The 20669-nt window shown below is 37.2% G+C and overlaps 1 protein-coding gene across 3 annotated transcripts in view; it reads right to left on the bottom strand.

Moving 5' to 3' along the window:
- Positions 1 to 19055, bottom strand: part of LOC132705946 (cytochrome P450 4C1-like) — a 38391-nt gene extending 19336 nt beyond the window's left edge. The window contains exons 1-7 of one of the 3 annotated variants that reach the window (XM_060676929.1): positions 19033 to 19055; positions 14587 to 14668; positions 14229 to 14532; positions 3891 to 4088; positions 3660 to 3836; positions 650 to 719; positions 468 to 594 (exon numbers count right to left, since the gene is read on the bottom strand). In XM_060676929.1, coding sequence (XP_060532912.1) covers positions 468 to 594; positions 650 to 719; positions 3660 to 3836; positions 3891 to 4088; positions 14229 to 14421 — 765 coding nt within the window. In that variant the 5' untranslated portion in view covers positions 14422 to 14532; positions 14587 to 14668; positions 19033 to 19055. Of the gene's footprint in view, positions 1 to 467; positions 595 to 649; positions 720 to 3659; positions 3837 to 3890; positions 4089 to 14228; positions 14533 to 14586; positions 14669 to 18278; positions 18332 to 19032 lie in introns of those variants that run through there. The other 2 variants (XM_060676928.1, XM_060676930.1) reach the window with 2 other exon arrangements.
- Positions 19056 to 20669: the final 1614 nt, after the last annotated feature.

Raw genomic sequence — 20669 nt, 5'->3', positions numbered from 1 at the left:
ACTAATAAAAATAATGTTTAAATCAATCGAGACTTTCCTTTATTAATTATTTTTATGTTGATAAAAAAATCTTACCTGATAGAGTAACGTGCTTATCAGATTAAAATTTAGCCTGTGTACTAATTTTTTTTTCACAATCGCAAAGAATATTTTGTCACTGCAAGATTTTTATGTTTTAAATTTAATGTTATGCAATTTGCCATGAAAGTATCAATGAGTATCTACGAACATCTATGAAAAAAAACTTATACATCTGATTATCATCTGCATAAAAGTGATGCAGACACGGTCATAAGGGTAATAAACACAGAATAACAGAGGTCCCAAAATCAAACCCTGAGGGACTCCAGAGGATACACACATCACCTTTCCGTTTTTACGTAGATAATTCGCGATGTTCTTTTTTCTCCAAAAAATATTTTATGTTCAAGCTACCTAACAAGTTCAACAATTTAGTTTCAACTCACCCCGTATATAAGTGTCATGACGTTGCGCAGCAGTTTGTAGGCGCGTCTGCCCTCTCCCGAAAACAACCACACGGGGAGGGGGTAGTAGTACGAAGTGATCAGCCGCCTCCCGCCGATAGACTGCAACCTACGATGGCCATTTTTCATTTCAAACGGGAAATTTATTATGATTCGGGACTTACTCGCCGATCCACTCGACCAGCCGAACTTTCGGCTTCACTTGCAAATTGTAGTCCAACCCGATAATGCTTTCTGTCAAAAAAATAGCCAATCAATATAATAACCCCCGGAGAGGTAATTATTTAAATCGAAGCGAAGTGGTCGATATGAACTTTGCTGCGCAAATTTAATATAGAACGAGACAAGTATAGTAATGGAGATCGTTTTCCTTGTCGTATACGTTAATACAATAATACGAGATTGTTTGTGTTATTTCATAATCTTTCTGCCCGATTGGAATTTTCGGAGGTAAATCTTTCGCTAGAATGCGAAATCATTTGAAATTTTTTTTAGAAGACTCTTGCATGGATTTACATTGTTTCAGTTAAGATTTGAGGAAGCCATCAGTTCGAATCATCAACAATTGAAGCCGGAAGAATCCAGAAAATTTGTACATATTATCGTTTTAATTGTTACCATGAATTTTTTACAATAACTTTGTTATGGCACATTGTATGTGAAAAATCATCCCTAATTTCCTATAAAAACATATAATCGAAGACTCTTGTTTTCCAATTTAGGCTATTCATTCTAATTTGAAATTTTAACTATTTAATGTTTATAATATATTATATTTTATATATTATATATTATTTTAAAAAGTTTACCAAACGTGTTGCATACTATACTTTTTCTACGACCGTTAGTTTTTGGGTACATTTTCGCAAAACACGAATACATCAAAACATACAACGTCAAAATTCAAAGCGTGGGAAATATCTCCGAAAACATCCGATTGTGCTCAAACCCGTGCGGTAATATCCCGGAAATGTCCGAAGTGCCTCGGATTCGTGGGAAACGAAACTGACGTGGTAAAGCGACGCTTTTCGCACGCTAGATCGGTGCGTAATTAGGCATTTTACAGACGGGAGTAGAAAAATATCTATCATACATAAAAATGTCTTTTTTATTTTCTTACTTCGAAGCCATTTTTTTCTTCAAAAATATTCGGTACTGACGTCACTCGTCTTTTGCTACATAAAAGCAAATGTCAAGAGCGGTTTACAACTTCCTTCTACGTAATAACAGCGAAAGTTATTGATTTAATTATTTTTACGACTTTTTATTTAAAATTAAAAAAAAGTATTTTGCTATTTTTTGGCTTATTAATATATAGTTGTCACAAAAATGTAAAAAAAAAATAAAAAAAATCTTCCCCTTTTCAAGAAATAGAAAACATTGTTTAAATTGGTATTTTTAAAAACAATATTTCCGAAAATATACAGCTTTTTGTAACGATTTTCTTTGCAACGTTGCTTTTGAATTTCCAAGTATATCAATTTGTAAGACTAAAATCGGTAACGTTCGTCAAGACAGTAAAGAGAGAAAAACAATGGACAGCCTAACAAAAAGAATGAATGAAATTTGCTTTGTAGGTAAAACAAGTCCTCCGCAGGTTTGTTACTTGCCGCAGTTGTGACCTATCGCCTCTAATCTTTGACTTCTCTTGTCTCTTGTACCTCTTAATGCGACTATTAGAATGTGACAATATAATGTTTATGCTGCTAATATTTTGGGAGTAGGAGGCAATGTACGTACAAATATTATTACTACTTCTTGGAAACTTTAAAGTGGAAATTTTTAGAAAAACATTTCGCGAGACGTATACTGCGAGAAAAAGGAGGGAAAGGACGCAAAAACAAGATCATCAAATTTTTTTTCAATCCTATCTAAATAAGGTCACTATGGACGAGATAAAAGTTCCACAAAATATTTGTCCGAAGATCTAAACATTTGGAAACTTCGCATTTCTTAGAATGTACACAACAGAAAATATTAGACCGCCTGTGTCTAGACAATGGCTTAATAACATTTTCAAACATAACTTTAATCTTTCCTTTGGCCCTCCAAAAGTTCACACCTGTAGCAAATGGGACTTAAACAAAGTCGATCGAAAACAAGCTCCCAACGCCATTGAAAAAGGCGTGGAGATGAAGCGAAACTTACAGAAAGTGCTCATGAGATAATGAGGGCTGGCTGCAAGCGAGCAGAAATGAGAGATTTTTTATGTTATATTTTTTTACAAAAGCAGTTCTATATATCATCCTTGACATTCACTGATGTATTCTAGTCGTCAGTTGGCTTGCGTAAACTTTGGTATACACCGTGAAGCTGAGGGAACTGTTTTTTTTTAATCTGTGGGACGAAACTACTGGAAAACGGGAATGCCATGAAATAGGTTCCGATATTTTTCAACTTTTAACAAACAATTAAACACTCCAAAAAAGTCAACTGCGGGGGTTAACAAAAAAATCAAGGAATCTTGCCAGTATACATTACTTTAGTTGCAAACTAAAATTACTACTCACTTATTGTTTAAAATAAAAAAAAACTTTTTTGGTATTTTTTGTCTACTGATTTTCCCATATTCAATAAATAAAAAACAAAACTTTATAACCGGATTATACGATTATTACAGCCTTATACAAAGTCATCTTAATTTTTAATGCCAAATCCAATAAAATTATAGAAAGGTTTCAAGGTTTTCCTTGAAAAAATTAACTTTTTACTTTTTTTTATATATTTTGTGGTACTTAATTTTTGCCCATCCTGTATAAATTTACATATAAAATATTCACACAATAAATGACAAGGACCCACCTGAAATTAAATAATTAATAAGGCTTCCTTATAGGAAAAATTGTTAATTGTTGTATAACCTGCAAACGACATTTTTGTAAAAAAATTAAAGATATATCTAGAATTTCTAGGGCAATAAAAAAAATCACCAATATACATATATATTTTTTAAATAATATTTTCGAAAAAATGCACATTGCTATTTTCTCTCCAATAGATTTTACTTTTTTTTGGAGAGATTTATTTTTTAATTTAAATTTCCATGAATTTGTACTTTTTTGAATATTTTTTAACATCAAAGTGACTATAAATTTTATTTAATACAACATTAGCCGTCTTTTTATATCGCAAGACTTGAGTCGCCCGGGTTTGAGAAAAGAAGAACACGCTTACCGCAAAAACTGTCGAAGGTGTACCTCTCGAACACCTCGAATTTATCCTTGTCGTCGGAATCCCGCAGCACCTCCAACAATGTGCAGCTTTTTCTGTAAAAATACTCAACGAAATTGTTCAGAATCGGCTGGCTGAAGCTCTTGGAGCAAAACTTGCGGTTCTTCTTCCACAAGTCGACTGGAAAAAGTCCGTTTCGTTACAGAAGAAGAAGAGGAACATAACCTCGAGTACCTGGAGCGAGGAGCAGCGAATTTTCGAACGCCAGTTTGAAATTATCGTAGATCCTCATCTTATCGAACGAGTTCGGATGGTTGAGAACGATTTTGACCTCTTGGGGGTCTGCGGTGACGTAATTGTAGTCGTGGCCGACCCACATATTGCAAGGCAGTCCGTGGTCTTTGATAATGGTCTGCACGGCATCGAAAACGTCTAGAGGCAAGGTAGAAAATCGATCGCTGATCAATGAACCGCGCGCTTATTATAAAATGTTAATTTAATTAGTTTTTATCGCTTAATTAAAAATATATAAATAGAAAGCGGACTAGTTTGTTAATACTTTTTTTTCGTTAAACTTCAATTGTCTGCTAAGGTTGCCCGATTTTTACTACGTACGGCTAATTTACATGGCGTATGCGTTGCATTGCAAATTAATATTATAAGGTAATAACGGTTTTATTTCCATAAACGTGACGTCGGAGCCGTGGCGTAAGATTTATGGGTTGCGAAAAAAATATGTGTCGAGGTTAATTATTTTAACAAGAAGAAGAACTGTGCTTTATTAAAAAAATAAATCTCTGCTACAAATTCCACTACAACCAAGTAATGTCAAAGCCGCGGTCGAATTTTATCGTCAAATTATTGTAAGAGATCAATACACGATCACGAGATGGCAATGCTATAGAAGTACGCGATCTTGCGCCTTTGGCTAAAACAGTTGAAGAAACAGATAAACTGAACCATTCCATATCCACAATGAAAACATACTCAAAATGTTTGCATAAACTGGCCTTAAGATCCCATTGTTAAGGGTTCCAATAGGGTCGAACGGTTCACGGTTGGCTTAACCCTTTTGGGATGCGAAATGGTAAAAAAAACGAACACGATAGGCAACGACCCACTGAAAACTTACCGCAGGCTATCGTGTCGTCGGTTCCGGACGGGGCCCCGTTTATTGCACTCGCGCCTGAAACTCGCGGACTTGCGGAATCGGCTCTGTTTCTGGCGCCGGACCATGCGGAAGTGTCTTTTCGAATCTCAAATGTCAAAAAACTTCCTCCTTTTCCTGTGCGGTTGCACACAAACCGTCACATGGGTTACGCGGGTTTGAGAAACTGGGCGAACGCGCAAATTTAAATTAGCGATCCCAAAAGGTCTCTAACCCGACTTTTGAAAATAGAAACAATGGATTCTGAACATTCCCCCCACTATAAAAATACTATTTTTTATACAAAATGTTTTATAAAAAAAAAACTAAATGTAACAAATAAGAAGAAACTAAACGAAATTCTCTTTGCACGGTTTTGCAGCAAACACTCCTGTATCCCTAGCGGAGCGGAACAAGTGACAATTGGTTCGATGTAATCAATTGTCTCTTTTGAAAACAAGTATATAGGACAAAACACGGTTGGGAAGTTGGCTAGTTGGCTGGTAAAGGGCACACTTTGACCAGTGGTCTGTCGAGCAGGCCCTTTGCGATTTTGACTTGGACTATTCGCGGTATTTTATCAGGACTTGGGTAAATTTGGACTACTCGACCGAGGGTCCATCTCAATGGGGGCAAGTTTTCGTCTCTCAGAACCACTAACGTGCCAAACTCCGGGTGTTATCGGGGATGTTCCACTTCTCCCTCTGTTGTAGCGAGTGCGGGTATTCTACGTGCCAGCGGCGCCAAAAGTGCTGATGCATTTGTTGCACTAGTTGCCAACGGGTGAGGCGGTTAATTTTTTGGTCTGTGAGGCTTTGGTCGGGTGGGACTGTCAAGGGTTCAAGAGTAAGGAAATGGCCTGGCGTTAGAGGTAGAAGTTCGTTAGGGTCTGGGCTGACACAACACAAAGGTCGCGAGTTAAGAATCGCCTCGATTTGGATTAAGAGTGTCGCCAGCTCCTCGAAGGTCATGGTTTGGTTTCCGACTATCCTACGGAGGTGGGTTTTGGTGGACTTCACCCCAGATTCATGGAGACCGCCAAAGTGTGGCCCAGCTGGGGGGTTGAAATACCATTTGATGGCGAGTTGTTCCGCTGCCTGGCGGCAGTAGGAAGAGAGAAGGTTGTTAGCACCGGTCAAGTTTGTTCCCTGGTCGCTGTAGATGGCAGAGCACCGACCTCTTCGGCCTACGTATCTACGAAGGGCCGCTAGAAAAGCTTCGACAGATAGGTCAGATACGGCTTCTAAGTGGATCGCCTTGGTGGGGAAACAAACGAAGATACTTTTAGCGCATCTGCGCTTCGCCAAGGTAATTTGAAAAGGTCCCATGAAGTCCACACTGACGTGGGAAAAAGGTTTGAGCTGCGAGACCCTGGCCTTGGGCAGGTCGCCCATGTATGGACTGTAAGGTTTGGGGTTGGTTCTGGCACAAATAACGCAATGTGCTATCACACTGCGGATGGCACGCTTAACGGACAATATCCAGAACTGCTGGGCTAGCAAATGTTCTAGTAGACGAGGACCTGGGTGTCCGTGAGTTTTATGGAATTTCTCTATTATTAATGTGGTGATTCTATGATCTCAGGGTAACAATATAGGATGCTTGACTTCGTATTCAAGGTCCGTGTGACGCAACCTTCCCCCCACTTTCAGAACGCCCAGAGTGTCTAAGAATGGGCTAAGTTTACGAAGGGGTTTGGAACAAGGTTCGTTCTTCAGAATCCTCCTCAATTCTTCAGAGAAAACCTCTTGCTGCACCACTCTGACGATGACATAAAGAGAAAAATATAACTCTTCGAAACAGAGGGATTTGGAAAAATATGAAAAGGCAGGGTCGCACTTTCTACGATAAAATCTTAGGCAGTAGGCGATGATTCTCTGGATTTTGTCTAACGAAGAAAACCTGTTGAGTAAGATTTGTACGTCGTTTAAAGGCGATAGGTTGGTGACAAACGCTAATCGGTTCTCTTCTGTAGGGGTATCGATTTCGTCTGGAGGCAAGTTGTTAAAAACGGGCCACAGCTCTGAGGGAGAGGATAACCAGGGTGGACCTTTGAACCACAAGGGATGATCAATGAATTGGTTGGGAAGCAAACTTCTGGACGAACAATCGGTAGGATTTTCAAAACCATTAATGTGGGACCAACAATCTGGTGGTATTTTTTCTTGAATAGTTGTAACACGATTGGCTACGAATACCTTTCTCTTGGAAGGACACGATTTTATCCAGGCAAGAGCCACTTTGGAATCGGACCAAGCAAAAATGCTATGGACTTTTATTGTTTTGAAGTTGTCGGAAACAAAACACATGAGTTCTGCTAACAACAAGGCCGCACACAGTTCCAGACGAGGTATGGATAGCATTTTTAGAGGGCAGACCTTGCTTTTAGCGCACAAGAGAGATACAGCAATATCACCGTCGTCGTGAACTTGGCGGATGTATACTGCACCGACGTAAGCTGTCGATGAAGCATCGCAGAACCCATGCAGTTCCATTGTAACAGCGGAGTGTTTTACAACGTAACGGGGTATGGAAATGGTAGACAACATAGGAAGTTGCGAAACGTATTGTTGCCACAGTGTAACGATGTCGCTAGAAGGTGTGCCGTCCCGAGAAATACCCTGCAACCACAGACGTTGGATCAAACACTTGGCAACCGCGATTACTGGTGCCAGGAAGCCCAAAGGATCGTAAATCCGAGCGATCTCAGACAAGATAACTCTCTTTGTACAATCACGGGACAATGGTTTAACGGAGTACGAGAAGACGTCTAACACTGGGTTCTATTGCAGTCCCAATACTTTAAGGACTGTGGAATCCTTATCTGAAAACGAAATACTTTGTTGATGCCTCTCTGGGATGTTCGCAAGAAGCTCTTGGCAGTTGGAGGTCCATTTTCGCAGTTCGAAACCTGCACAATTTAACAACCCAATCAGTTGTCTTTGAAGTTCCAATCCCTGCTCTATGGATAGCGAAAAAACAGGTCATCTACATAGGACGAGTCTAAGATACTGGAAGATGCGAGGGGGTAGTCTTTTCCGTGGTCGTTTACCAATTGGTGCAGTGTCCTGATTGCCAAGTAAGGGCTGCAGTTTAAACCATATGTCACGGTGCGTAAGTGGTATTCACGGATTGGTTCAAGTGGATTGAATCTCCATAAAATTTTCTGGTATTTGATGTCTTGTTCGTTTACGATATTTCGGAACATGTGACGGATGTCAGTATTAAATACTACAGGGAAAAATCTAAATGATATTAACACTTTCACGATGTCTTTTTGTAGTTTAGGTCCGACTAATAAAACATCGTTCAAGCTTAAACCATTGGAAGTTTTAGATGAACCGTCAAACACAACTCTAATTTTTGTGGAACCATTGTCGTCTTTCATCACACAGTGGTGCGGGAAATAATACGATGGGTAATCGCAGGATGAACTGATGGTCATGTGACCCTGGTCGGCATAATCTTGCATGAACTCGTTATACAAGGTACGAAGGCGTGGATTTTTGTTGAGTCTTGCCTCTAACAAATTAAACCTGTGCAAGGCCTGGTTTCTAGAATCACCGAGGTTGGAGGAGGTCTCTCCAAACGTGAGCCTAACGATATACTTGCCAGAGGGGTCTCTAGAATAGGTAGACGAGAAAATCTCTTCACATGTTTGTTCCTCGTCGGTGAGAGGGACTTTGGTAGGGACACATTCAATTTCCCAAAATTTTCTCAAGGTCTGGTTCAAAGCATTAACGGTAGAGTCTAAGGTAGTCAGCAAGTAAGGGTTTTAGGACTAGGTTTTTTGGTACCACCCAATAGTACCCAACCGAATATGATGTTTACGGCCGATGGGCCGTTTTGTCCTTTCACAAAACCTGGAACGAGCATTTGGCTAAATAAGTCAACGCCGAGTAGGATGTCCACTTCATTTGGATTGCTGAAATCTGGGTCGGCTAAGTCCAAACCATCTAGGTAGGGCCACTGGGAAGGAACGTTGTTCACCTTGGTAGGAGGGACAAGTCCACAGATGTTCGGGGTAATGATAGCTTTACACTTAAATATACTATCGCTATAATATTGTGAGGAAATTTGAAGGTTGATGTTTCCATGGGGGACTTTAAAAGTCATGTTATTCAAACCTTGGATTGGTGTGCTATTTGGAACAATGGGCAAATCTAATTTTTTGGCACATGACAGAGTAACAAAATTGGCTTCACTTGCGGTGTCGAATAAGGCTCGGCAGGGTACAAACTCCTTATTCGAATTCAATATCAACACTTGGGCGGTAGCAAACAAAACAGACTTGGTATCGGAACGTTCAATGTTTGTGGAGGTGCACATGGTACTTTTGGGGGTAGACGAGTTGCTTGGTGGGTTGGTTTTGGGAGGCTTTTTCGAGAAACAAAGTAGTGTGTTGTGGCGTCCAGAACAAAGGTGGCATACGTCTTCGTGTGTACAGGATGACACCGAATCAGCCCTAAAACAATTAAAACAAAGGCGTTCCTTCTTAACGAAGGCATAGCGTTGTGGTATTTCCATCTCTAAAAACTTGTCGCACTTAATTAGGGGGTGGAAACCTTGCTGCTTACAACAACTACAACTATTATCGATTCGGGTGGTCAAACTGTAAGGGGGTTTACCTCCCCTTTTCCCACCACTAGAACGAAAAGGGACTATTGGATCAGCAGGGTTGTCTGACAAATTACAGTTTTCCAAGGCACGACAGTTGTTTTCTAGAAACAGGTTGGTGTAGGTTGGGATGTCTATTCCGCTGTAATCTATCTCGAACTTTTGTTTGAGAGAAGGATCCACTTTCTGGAGGAAGATATTCATTTTAACAAAGTCTAGAAGGTTGAGGTCGTTGTAGTGTGAGAGGGCTTCGAAATTTTCCCGGAAGGTCGAGAGCAATTTTCTCAATTCCCGAGCGTTGTTGGCTTTAGCGGATGGTGCTGAATAAATGTTAGTCCAGTAGTTGGTAATAAGGCGCCTCTTATTATTGTATATACGCATGACGGAATCATAAGTAATCCTGTAATTTGCAGCGACCAATGGAATATTGCGGATAGATGATTGGGCGTCACCGACAAGGGCTATGCTCAGTGCTTGAAACTTGGCAATATCACTGAGCTCGGTGCTGTCATGGACTAAACTGTTGAATAAATCGATGAAGTGGGCCACGCTTTCAAATCCCCGTTGAAGGTTGGTACGTTTACTTTTTGAATTTCCAAACAGGTGGTATGGTCTTGTCTGATCATCGGCGATAATGAAGGATTTTGTGGGAATGTATCAAGAAGAAGATCGCGAGCAATGGATTTTATAGAATATTTTATCTCGTCAAATGAAGCTACCAGTGCTTCCTGTTCGCTTTCCTGCTTCTCGTTTAAATCTAACCTGCATACTTGACAGTGCAAATCATCAAATTGAGTAATGAGAGAGTCCAAGTCCGATAGACGCAGTTGAAAAACTTTCAAGTCTTTCGTGTCAGCACGTGTATCTTGCGCCATTTGCGCTTTTGTGAGCGTATTCTCACAACGGGTTAGGATGGACTTCTGCTGTCTAGTAAGGCCTGTGTATTCACTCATTTTTAAATGTAATGTAAAGGCTCCTGCAAAGGTAAACAAACATATTCGTATTTTCAAAAGGTTCGTGAATGCGACGCGGCGGCAATTTTCAATCCAAAAATGGTAAAACAAATGGTTAGGCAATAAGTCCAAAAGGAGGTGATTCAATTTATTCGAACGCGAAACTTGGAATACAAGACGCGAAAACGTAAACAAACAAATTCGTGGTATACGAGTGTCAAACGAATGTGGTTTGCTTCAATTGTCCTGTGGCCAAATGCGATCTTGCAAGTTGCGAAGTGCGCGATACACCGAGCAAAAAACGATGTCCGGAGAGTGCAAAAAAACCGGTGAGCAACAGAGATAAAAAACGTGATTGCTGCAAAACAAGGTACAAATACGTGCAAAATGGTCAGCAAATCTAAATAGACTGCATTTTCCACGCGCTTTTTCAGATAATCAGGCAGAAGAAGGACCAGAATGTTAAGGGTTCCAATAGGGTCGAACGGTACACGGTTGGCTTAACCCTTTTGGGATGCGAAATGGTAAAAACAGCGAACACGATAGGCAACGACCCACTGTGGAGGCTTACCGCAGGCTATCGTGTTGTCGGTTCCGGACGGGCCCCGTTTATTGCACTCCCGCTTGAAACTCGCGGACTTGCGGAATCGGCTCTGTTTCTGGCGCCGGACCATGCGGAAGTGTCTTTTCGAATCTCAAATGTCAAAAAACTTCCTCCTTTTCCCGTGCGGCTGCGCACAAGCACAAGCCATGGGTTACGCGGGTTTGAGAAACTGGGCGAACGCGCAAATTTAAATTAGCGATCCCAAAAGGTCTCTAACCCTACTTTTGAAAATAGAAACAATGGATTCTGAACACCCATATTGGACAATTTTACTTTTGTAGGGATCTACGAACGTCGAAAGGCCGTCAAAAATATAAGCATAAGTCAGAATTTTAAAAAATAAGTCAGAATTTTTGCAAACAAGCCAAAATTTCTCTCAGAAAGAAGACTGATATTTAACAATAACAATTTTGATAACAGTAATTGTAATGTTAAAAATCATAAAACTGCCAATTTCTATTATTATTCTGCCTGAAATTCTTGTTTTTCAGAAATTCTGATTTGTTTTTCAAAGATATTGACTAATGCCCCATTATTAGTGAATATCTTCGGGAATAAAGTTATGTCGGAAAGGTGTCGATTACGTTGCACACTAACCTTTAAAACATTTTTCCGTGTACTTCCGCTTTACTTATCATTTTAGCAATGTTTCGCAAAATGTTACTTCTCTCAATTTTTTAAAAAGCAACACCCTGTATATTTTCGGATAGCCCTTTAAAAGACGTCTGCGATGCACCTTTTTGGATTTAGCGACGATTTTTATCAATTCCGAGGCAATGTTAATGCAATTAACCTTAATTCTGAAAGCTCTTCTAATATTTTTTTATGAAATTGCTGTATCTCTAATCATTTATTTAAAATACTGTAAAAAATACAGATTATTCTATGTTTATAACAGTAACATTTGACAAACCTTTTCATAAATAAAATTAAAAACTTTATATTAAATTTTTCACATGTACACCGTTTGGAATAATGCAAGTGGTAAATATTACCTCCAAATGATTTATGCCATCTTTTTAATTGGTAAATTGTATCTCGAGTTTATTGTTTTAATGCAAAAACTTCTATGTGCTTTTTTCATACTATCTCTTAAAGCGCCCCCACAAAAAGAAGTCCAGTGGGTTTAAATCGGGGCTCCTTGTAATTGCGTTAATATTGCTTGGGAATTGATAGAAATCATCAATAAATTCGAAACGGTGCGTCGGATTCGTCTTTTAGAGGACTGTCCGAAAATATAAAATTGTACGGGGTATTTGATTCACCAACATTGAGAGAAGTAACATTTTGCGAAACCCCGCGTATTTGGTAAAAATCTTTCAATGTTGAATATTGTCTGAAAAAAAGTATTGTTTTCTAAAATATGTTACGAAGAAAAAGGTTTTTAATATAACCTGAATCCCAAAGATATTCGCTAATAATGGTGTATTAGAGACTGTTATATAGATAATTATACAAGGTGTCCAGTATAAGATTATGTACATCTAGCTTTGTTTTATTTTAAATCGATACAGGGGGGAAAAGGGAAATTTCCGTTTTTGGAAAACCACAATATTTTGCTTATTATGCTTAAAAATGGCGTGAAAATAATGTAAGCGTACGGAGGAAGTCAACTTTGGTTTTTCTTATGGCCACCATATTGAATTTCTACATTTTCAAGTTCCTCTTTAAAAATGACTTTTGACCACGTCTAACACATTCATGTTTGGTCAAGATAAATCCGGAATAATAACAAAAATATGTTTTGATATCGTTGCGTTGCTTTTCGATCAAGTTGGCGATGCCAGCGTATCCCAGGCGATTCGTGATTATTGTCAACACTTAGTCTCAGTTGTGTGAAGTTAAGAGATTGAGTTTTTAAATGAATTAATTTTTGAAATAGTGACGTGTTTTATTACCGAAGAAACGTAGCAAAGGCCGAAGAACTTTATTTAAATAAATATCCGAAAAGACGTCAACCGAGTCTGAAAGACAACCTTGTCACCAACGGGAGTTTTTCTAAGGTAAAAAGGAACAAACCTCCAGACGAAAATAAAGAAAATTTGGCGTTGCAAAGCGTCGTTAAGAAACTTCCTATATCTTTACGTCAGATTGAAGAGACCACAGGCTTTGCTTGGTCAACAACGAAAAGTATTTTAAAGCATCATAGATATCATCCTTATCGTGAACGTCGGTGCCAGGGACTTCAGGATGGCAATAGTGTCAGAAGAATGGCATTGTGCCAGGTTTATTCAGAAAATTAACGAGTTGTTTTGCCCGACGAATCCCGATTTACTAATTGTGAACTCATTAATCATAAGCACACTATATTTTGGACAGATGTAAATGCACAGCTAGCTCATGAAGTTAGGCATCAAGTGAGGTAGTTGGGACAATATTTTTTCGATAACACCTTAAATTCTGAGAGATATTTAAACCTTGTACAAACAGAAGATCCTATGAACCTTTCACTAGCGTCTCTGCAGCATATGTTTTTCAAACAAGATGGCGGACCACCACACAGTACACAGATTATGAGGAACTTTTTAAATGCCAAAATTTCCCAACAATTGGATAGGCAACCTGAGATGGGCTGCGAGATCTCTTGATTTCTTTGTATGGCATCACCTCAAAAATTATGTATACAGTAGGAAATGGAAACGTTGGAAAATTATGAGTTGTTGCAGAAGCAATGTTGAAAAGATGTATGTTATACGTGCAACAAAACGGCCGATTATTTGAACACTTACTCTGATTTTATTGCAAAATTCTGAAGAACTAAAAAAACCTTTAAAGGTATGAATGAAAATTTTACAGGTTTCTTTTCTCGATCCTCTCTTCTATTTTGTCCAGTCATTATTTAAATGTGTTTTAAAATTGAATAGCAATATCAATCCTGAAATCTTATTTTTGAATTCGTGTTTCAAAGAGGTATTTCAAAATGTAATAAAATATAGGATGGTCCATTGTAAAAAAATATTTAATTCTATTAAATATTTACAAATAAATATGTAATCGAGCGACAATTGAAATAATACAAAAAAATACTGATCATTTTACCAGAAACAACTTTTGTTTTTAAATTTTTTTTATCACACTCATGGATTTACACCTTACACCTCTTATACCGGTCGCCCTGTAGATAATAAACGAGTAATGTAAGAAAAGAAGCATCAAAACTAGTCTAATGCAAAATCGATTCGCGAAAATTTCCACTATTTTGCCGGAATTATTATTAAACTTGAGAAACTTAACCTCTCAGTTAAACTTACTCTTCCCGATGATGTGGAACCCGTTCCCGACCACCGGATAAAACCGGAACCCCTTGATTTTCGCGGCGAATTTGAAAATCCGCCTCTTGTCGTACAGAGACTTAAGGATCAGGAAAACAGCTGAGGCGAATATCAACGAGACGGTAACGAGGACGGCGGAGACACCGGCGGCGTCGCCGTCGCTTTGGGTCATCGTGTTTTGGCGACGATTTCGTAAAAAAAATGGTGGGGTACCCGCGGCTGTCCCTCGCTCGGGGTTCGAAAGTTGACTAAACCGGCGGCCAGACCTTTCCTGAACTTCTACCTTGAATAAGTCGTTTTTTTTTTCTTCTTACGCGCGAATAAGAATAATAATTACCTTTCACGGGCGGGCCTTCGTCGCTATATAGGCGTCGATTATACGGGGCGTCGCGAAAATTCTAGCCGCATATTACGAAAACCTTCCGCATTTGTGGAAAAAAAATCATCTTTATTAGGTAAGAAAATAGAAGCTATAGTCGGTACGATTTGTGATTGTCGGCAATAAAATGTCAGACAGAATAAAATAGATTGTTCATCTTGCTTCCACCGATACTCCAATAGATGTTGTTCCGCCCTAAATGTGTATCTGATCAATGCAAGACAGCCATCACTAACGATCACCATTATATTACTTGGAAGTAAGAGAGACAGAATCAGTTGAATTATATCTCAATCTTCATCGTGTTGGCCCTCGCCAATAAAGCTTTAACGATGTTATTAGCTATTACTATTGGGTAAAGTCATTAGCCAAAAAAGTATTCTTACATGAGTGACAAGGTAGCAGTGGGCAAGGTATATTTCTTTCTTTCTGAAATGTTTCTGAATATTGTGTATGTTCGTGACCATTTGTGGAAGTGTTGAATAATCCTTTTTACTTTAGGACTTACTTAGCGGTTCAAAAAAGATATTTTACAAGAATATAACAATGTCGCTTCGTTTGTCGCTTGGTGCAAATAAGGAAAACATATGGTCTTTTTCAAAGCGAAGTTGTTTCTACCATAGATAAACTGAAAGACTGAGATGAAACCAGTATAAATATAAGCCGTGCCATCCCCCATACAGCTGTTTTTAAAATGAGATTTAAGTACCGCAAAAAAAAACAGTAGAATCACACAGATTATTTTATTACCTTCACAAAATTAAAAGCTTTTGATTAAACAACAGATCCATAATTTACCTTGATGAAACACGATTCGATATTCGATAGATGTATCCAAAGCATGTTTTCGTTCCTCTCAAAAAGACCAAAGAACCTTCAAAAATATGAAAACGCATCAATATTTGTCCCAAACTGATCGCCGTTGTCTACAAAGAAAACTAAGGATTCTAGCTTGGATTATCATGAGTATACAAGTGCCGAACTTTCTAAAAATGGATTTCAACAAAAATATTCCCAATAACAGTGTTATTGCCATTGATAACGCAAGCTATTTATTTTGAATTCAGTTAGAAAAAAGCGCAACTTTTGGAAGTCCTAAATTCATATGCAATTAGAAAACAGTATGTATGCCATAATTTGGCTCAACAGGCTTTGACTGTATACTGTTTTTCGTCTTCCTCCATATCATTGAATGTTTAATCCTATAGAGCATTTGTGGAACCCAGTAGTATTTTAAAAGTCAGAACAGAAACTGTTACTCCTACTTTTATAAATTTGATAAAAATGTAATTAATAACATACCAATTGAGAGCAGGAAAAATTCAGTGCAGCACATTATAAAAATTGGGAACTCTTACATTTCAATACAAAACAACATAAATCCTAATTTAATTAATCTCAATGGCGACTCTGATGGTGAAACAGAATTAGATTTAGATTTAGAATAAAAATGTCATCATCATTCTAAGCTATGAATTTGTTGTATATATTTAATGTCATTGTTTGTTCTTAGTGTAATTAAATAGGATTATACCCACCCCAGTAAACAAAATATATTATTACCAAAACCTTTGAGAGCTGAAAAAATTCAGTATAAAGATTAAGGACTCTTATATTTTTATACAAAACAACATAAATCCTATTGTAATTAATCTCTCTAGCTATGAATTTATTGTATATATTTAATGTGATTGTTTTTCTTGATTTAATTTAATAAATTAAAAAAAAAATAAAAATTAAAAAAAAAAAGTATATTACTACCAAAACCTTTGACAGTCTTTCTCTAATGTTCTGTCCTTTAATATCTACCGGATCCGAGTTTTGTTGCCGTTGGATTGCAGGCAAAAGCCAGCACGATGAAGATTGAGACAGACTAAGCATTTATTAATTTAACTAGTACACCAATACTCAGAGACGGATTCATGTATTTTCTATGTAAAAATAGATCAAGATATTCCTTAACGATATGCGAAGATTTAAGTGGGTGAATCTACATGAAAAAATTATGATAAGTTGTTAAATAAACTATTGTCTGAAAAGTCTGCCCATGCAATAAAAATTAAAACAATACTAAAAAAATCGGAAAATTAAAAAATATATCATACCTTATAAAATGGATGGGTTTTGCCATTCTTAGTATATGATTGGAAGCAGATAAAATACTGAGGTATGGTCTGTTCACAGATATAAGAAAGTGACCAATTGCTTTTGAATGGGATTATAGAAAGTGACCAATTGCTTTTGAATGGGATTATCCCAGGGTTTTTACCTAAAGTTGCGGAATTTAAAATCAGGTAAAATTGTGGTCCGTAATAGAAAATAATTTTATACCTACCTGTGTTTAATATTCTTTGGTTTGTTATACTACTTAGTTTAAGTTTATTAGTAATCATTCTTATTTCGTGTGTAATACAGCGTTTGCGAATTATGCAAAATATGTGTCTTACTCACACCAGATACACTTATCTCAGGAGATGCTCCCGTCCAAATGTAGAAAACACTATTCTATTGAGACTAAGGAAGTTATAAACAATGTTTATTTGACTCTCAATGAACGATATTTTCTCGAGTGTAGATGAAAGTGATCAAGATATAATACGGCGTAAAATTTACTAGTTATACGAGGAACAAAGCTTGCCTACATTAGATATCTTAATTAGGAGGCTTGAAAAAGATGAAACCGGTGTTAAATGTGGCAGAACTACCTTATGGAAGTGTATTCAACACATGGGTTTTAGATTTAAAGAAATTGACAAAAGGCAAGCTCTAATAGAATCTTTTAGAATTCGGAAATGGCCACTGGAATATCTAGAAAAAATTTGGATTTACAGAGAACAACAAAGTCCAATTATTTACTTGGACGAAACCTGGTTCGACACTTATAATAGCGCGGAAGAGGGTTGGGTTCACTCAATTGAGTGTAAAACAAAAGCGCCATAAAAAAGAGGTAAAAGATAAAGATAGTTGGATTCCAAATGGACTTTTTCTGTCTGCGAAAAATATTAAAGATTCTTCTCTGGATTACCATGAAGACACCACCGCTGATTTATAATAATAAATAATAAATTAAATTCTAAGCAAAGTACGGACCTGTTCGGCCATGTTTCATTCTTATGGCTTGCCCTGGTCATCCCTTAATTTGTATTAGTTAGTCACTTTCTTATATCTATAAACAGACTTTACCTTCTCTCTTGGTTTTATGATCGACGGAGCCATCGCAAATCGTACTTTTTAACGGTATAGAGGTTACTCAAATGATACCCATCCTGTATTCTTTTCTTGCTTGAGTTATGTTGTTATTATTCTTATTACGTAATTATTTCAGACTTCTGATATTTCTTACCATCATTTAACGACATTTTTTGCAATAAAACAAAATTGAATTAATACTTTTGAACTCAGAGGTCTCATTAAAAACACTATATAAAAGTTACTGTTCCTTCAAATACCTACCACAAATAGGTTTCAATTAGTTCTAGTTAGTTTTTTAATCCCACAAACCAATAAAATACCGCATTAGTTTGTAAGGTATTATTATTTATTATTGAATTGTGACTTGAGTGGAGCTTAGTTAAGCACAAGCTGATATCGTTATATGTTACTTGAACTCGTGTGGCAACGGTCTCAACACGAGGAATATTTTTACTTACCTTTTCCAGCAGATACACCCGAGAAAACAAAACTGTAGCGAGAGCTAACTCGCCTCAAAATTATATATAACCGTTTATCTTGAACATCGACCTCTATAATTTACATTTAATCGTAATTGTTGATGAGTTTAATTTGCCGGGTTGACATTTTTTTTGGTCACAAATTAATGTTCATTTTTGCCCCGATGTTGCGTGAATATTTAAAGCATCTTTGGTTCCCGTTGTTATGGCCTCGTTACGTTTTTGGTTTTCGATCAACTTTGTGAAGAACAACTCAATAATATTACGTAGTTTTAGACTGACCTACGGCATTTTTTTATCGCTTTCTTCAAAATAGAACTAAATATTTTTAAGGATATGGTAGTTTCATATGCAAATGTCAGGCTTTTCTTAAAAACCGATTTTTAGAAAACAAAAATATATATTTTGTTCGTTTTGCAGAGGTTTAAAATTGTCTGTTTTCAAGAAGAAGATCACGGATGGAAAATGTGATCGTCTCGTTCGTGGGCGGGGAGTTCTCGAAGCCTGGGTGAGAGAACGGGCCTTGGCTGGAGGGTTGCTCCGGGAATGAGACAGGAGAGGCTTATGAAAGATGGTCCCGCCCTCCCTTGGACCAGAGAGCTGATTGGACTGCCCAGAAGGGAGTGTAGAGCAACTAGACGGGACATTGCAGGCTTAGGAGGCATCTTTGCTTGCTAGGCATTGGAAACGACCCGGAGTGCAGGTGGTGCATGGAAGGAGAGGATCTGCTTACCAAGTGCCCTGCTTTGATATGGGCAGGATTTGGAGTCTTCGGAACGGCCCTAATCGATCCGGACACAGTACACGGTATTGGGCTAAAGGAGTTGCTGACCTTCTATAGGAGGGGCGGCATTCTGGGCGCCCTCTAGCGCGGTCTGGAGGCACAACGGGCTCATCTGGTGGCCTAAGCCTAAATGTTATTCAAGCTATGTTTTGATGTAAAAATAAAGAAAATAAAAATAGCTATATTAGCGTATTTTTCAAAAACAATGATAAAGTATTTGGGGATTCAATTAAATTTCAATGTTGATGCTACTTTTTCGAAGAAGCGGCATATACTACTAGATATGCTATTAACTTTTTTGTTACTTTTCTATTTTATAAAATTAACATAGGTTTCGGTTCTCAATTAATGCTTTATAAAATTGAAGTAGGTTTTTGTACGAAACCAGCAAAATAAAAATCCTACTTTTGTAAACACAACATTATTTATTGACGAGGCTACTTTTTGCATGTAGGGGTATTTTTAACAGACATTCGTGGAAATTCTAAAATCCTCAATTGATATGGGAAACACATTTCTAAGACGAATTCGAGATAAACATGTGAACACGCATAGTAAACATAGTAAAACAAAGAATTAAAAACATATAAATTCAAATAGGTGTTTTGTGGAGTAATTAATGGAATGGAATGGAATATAAAGGGTGTTCTATTCGATTTTTTCATCAAAATTAATAGTTTTCATTTTAACTCAGCCTATATAAACGATTAGAACTAACTTCAAGGCAAGTATAGGATAAATGACTCTACTACTTTATAAAATTGTTGGCATAATAAAATGAATCCGAAAACACTCAGTATAGACCACAAAAACCCTAGATTGGCTGATTCAGTATAAAAGGGGGTATCATTGAAGGAAATAACATACAGGGTGTTCCATCTAAAAATATGTTTGGTTTCCAACATATTTTTTTCTTATCTTTAACTTTTGTATTTAACATTGAGATATTATGTTCAAAACCGCTTAAAATACAGATATTGAAAAATAATACCTATTTTGTTTAGAAAATATCAGAAATTACATTTGAGAATACATACAAAAAAATTGTATTTTTGCAAATAAGAGTGTGATATTGGCGCCAGCTACAAGTTATTGGAAAGTTGAAACGAAAAAATAAAATTACTTTTATCCCTCTCTATCTCCGCAACTTTTGACTTTGGGACTTGAAACTTTGGATTATTTGATAAATCGAAATATTTTGATTATATTTTTTGAATATATTATATGGTATGATATTATATGGCCCAATCCTTTTGAAACACCCCGTATATAGAAAAGTTGATCAGATTTTCCGTTTTCTGAAAAAAAAAATATGAACTGCAATATTCCCAAAGGGCTTTTGAGTTAGTGTTTTTGTTGTGTTTTGTTTAAAGAATTTTTAAATGTTTATCGTTCGTTGTCGAATTTATTTACATGTTACCTAACAATAGAGCTTTTTAATATTTTGGATTACTTTATGGACTGTCGACAATCCTTAGTATTTGGCTTTTTCAAAGCCTATTCTTACCCCAAAATCTCCCACAAGCATTAACATTTTTTTAGCACCACTTTATTTTCCTTTAGCCAGAGATGAGAATTTTTGCCCT

This window comes from Cylas formicarius, unplaced genomic scaffold (assembly GCF_029955315.1).
Source record: "Cylas formicarius isolate icCylForm1 unplaced genomic scaffold, icCylForm1.1 PGA_scaffold_8__14_contigs__length_24414737, whole genome shotgun sequence".
In the NCBI taxonomy this organism is placed as follows: domain Eukaryota; kingdom Metazoa; phylum Arthropoda; class Insecta; order Coleoptera; family Brentidae; genus Cylas; species Cylas formicarius.
Note: the sequence above shows the minus strand (reverse complement) of the source record. Positions and strands in the feature narration are given on the sequence as shown.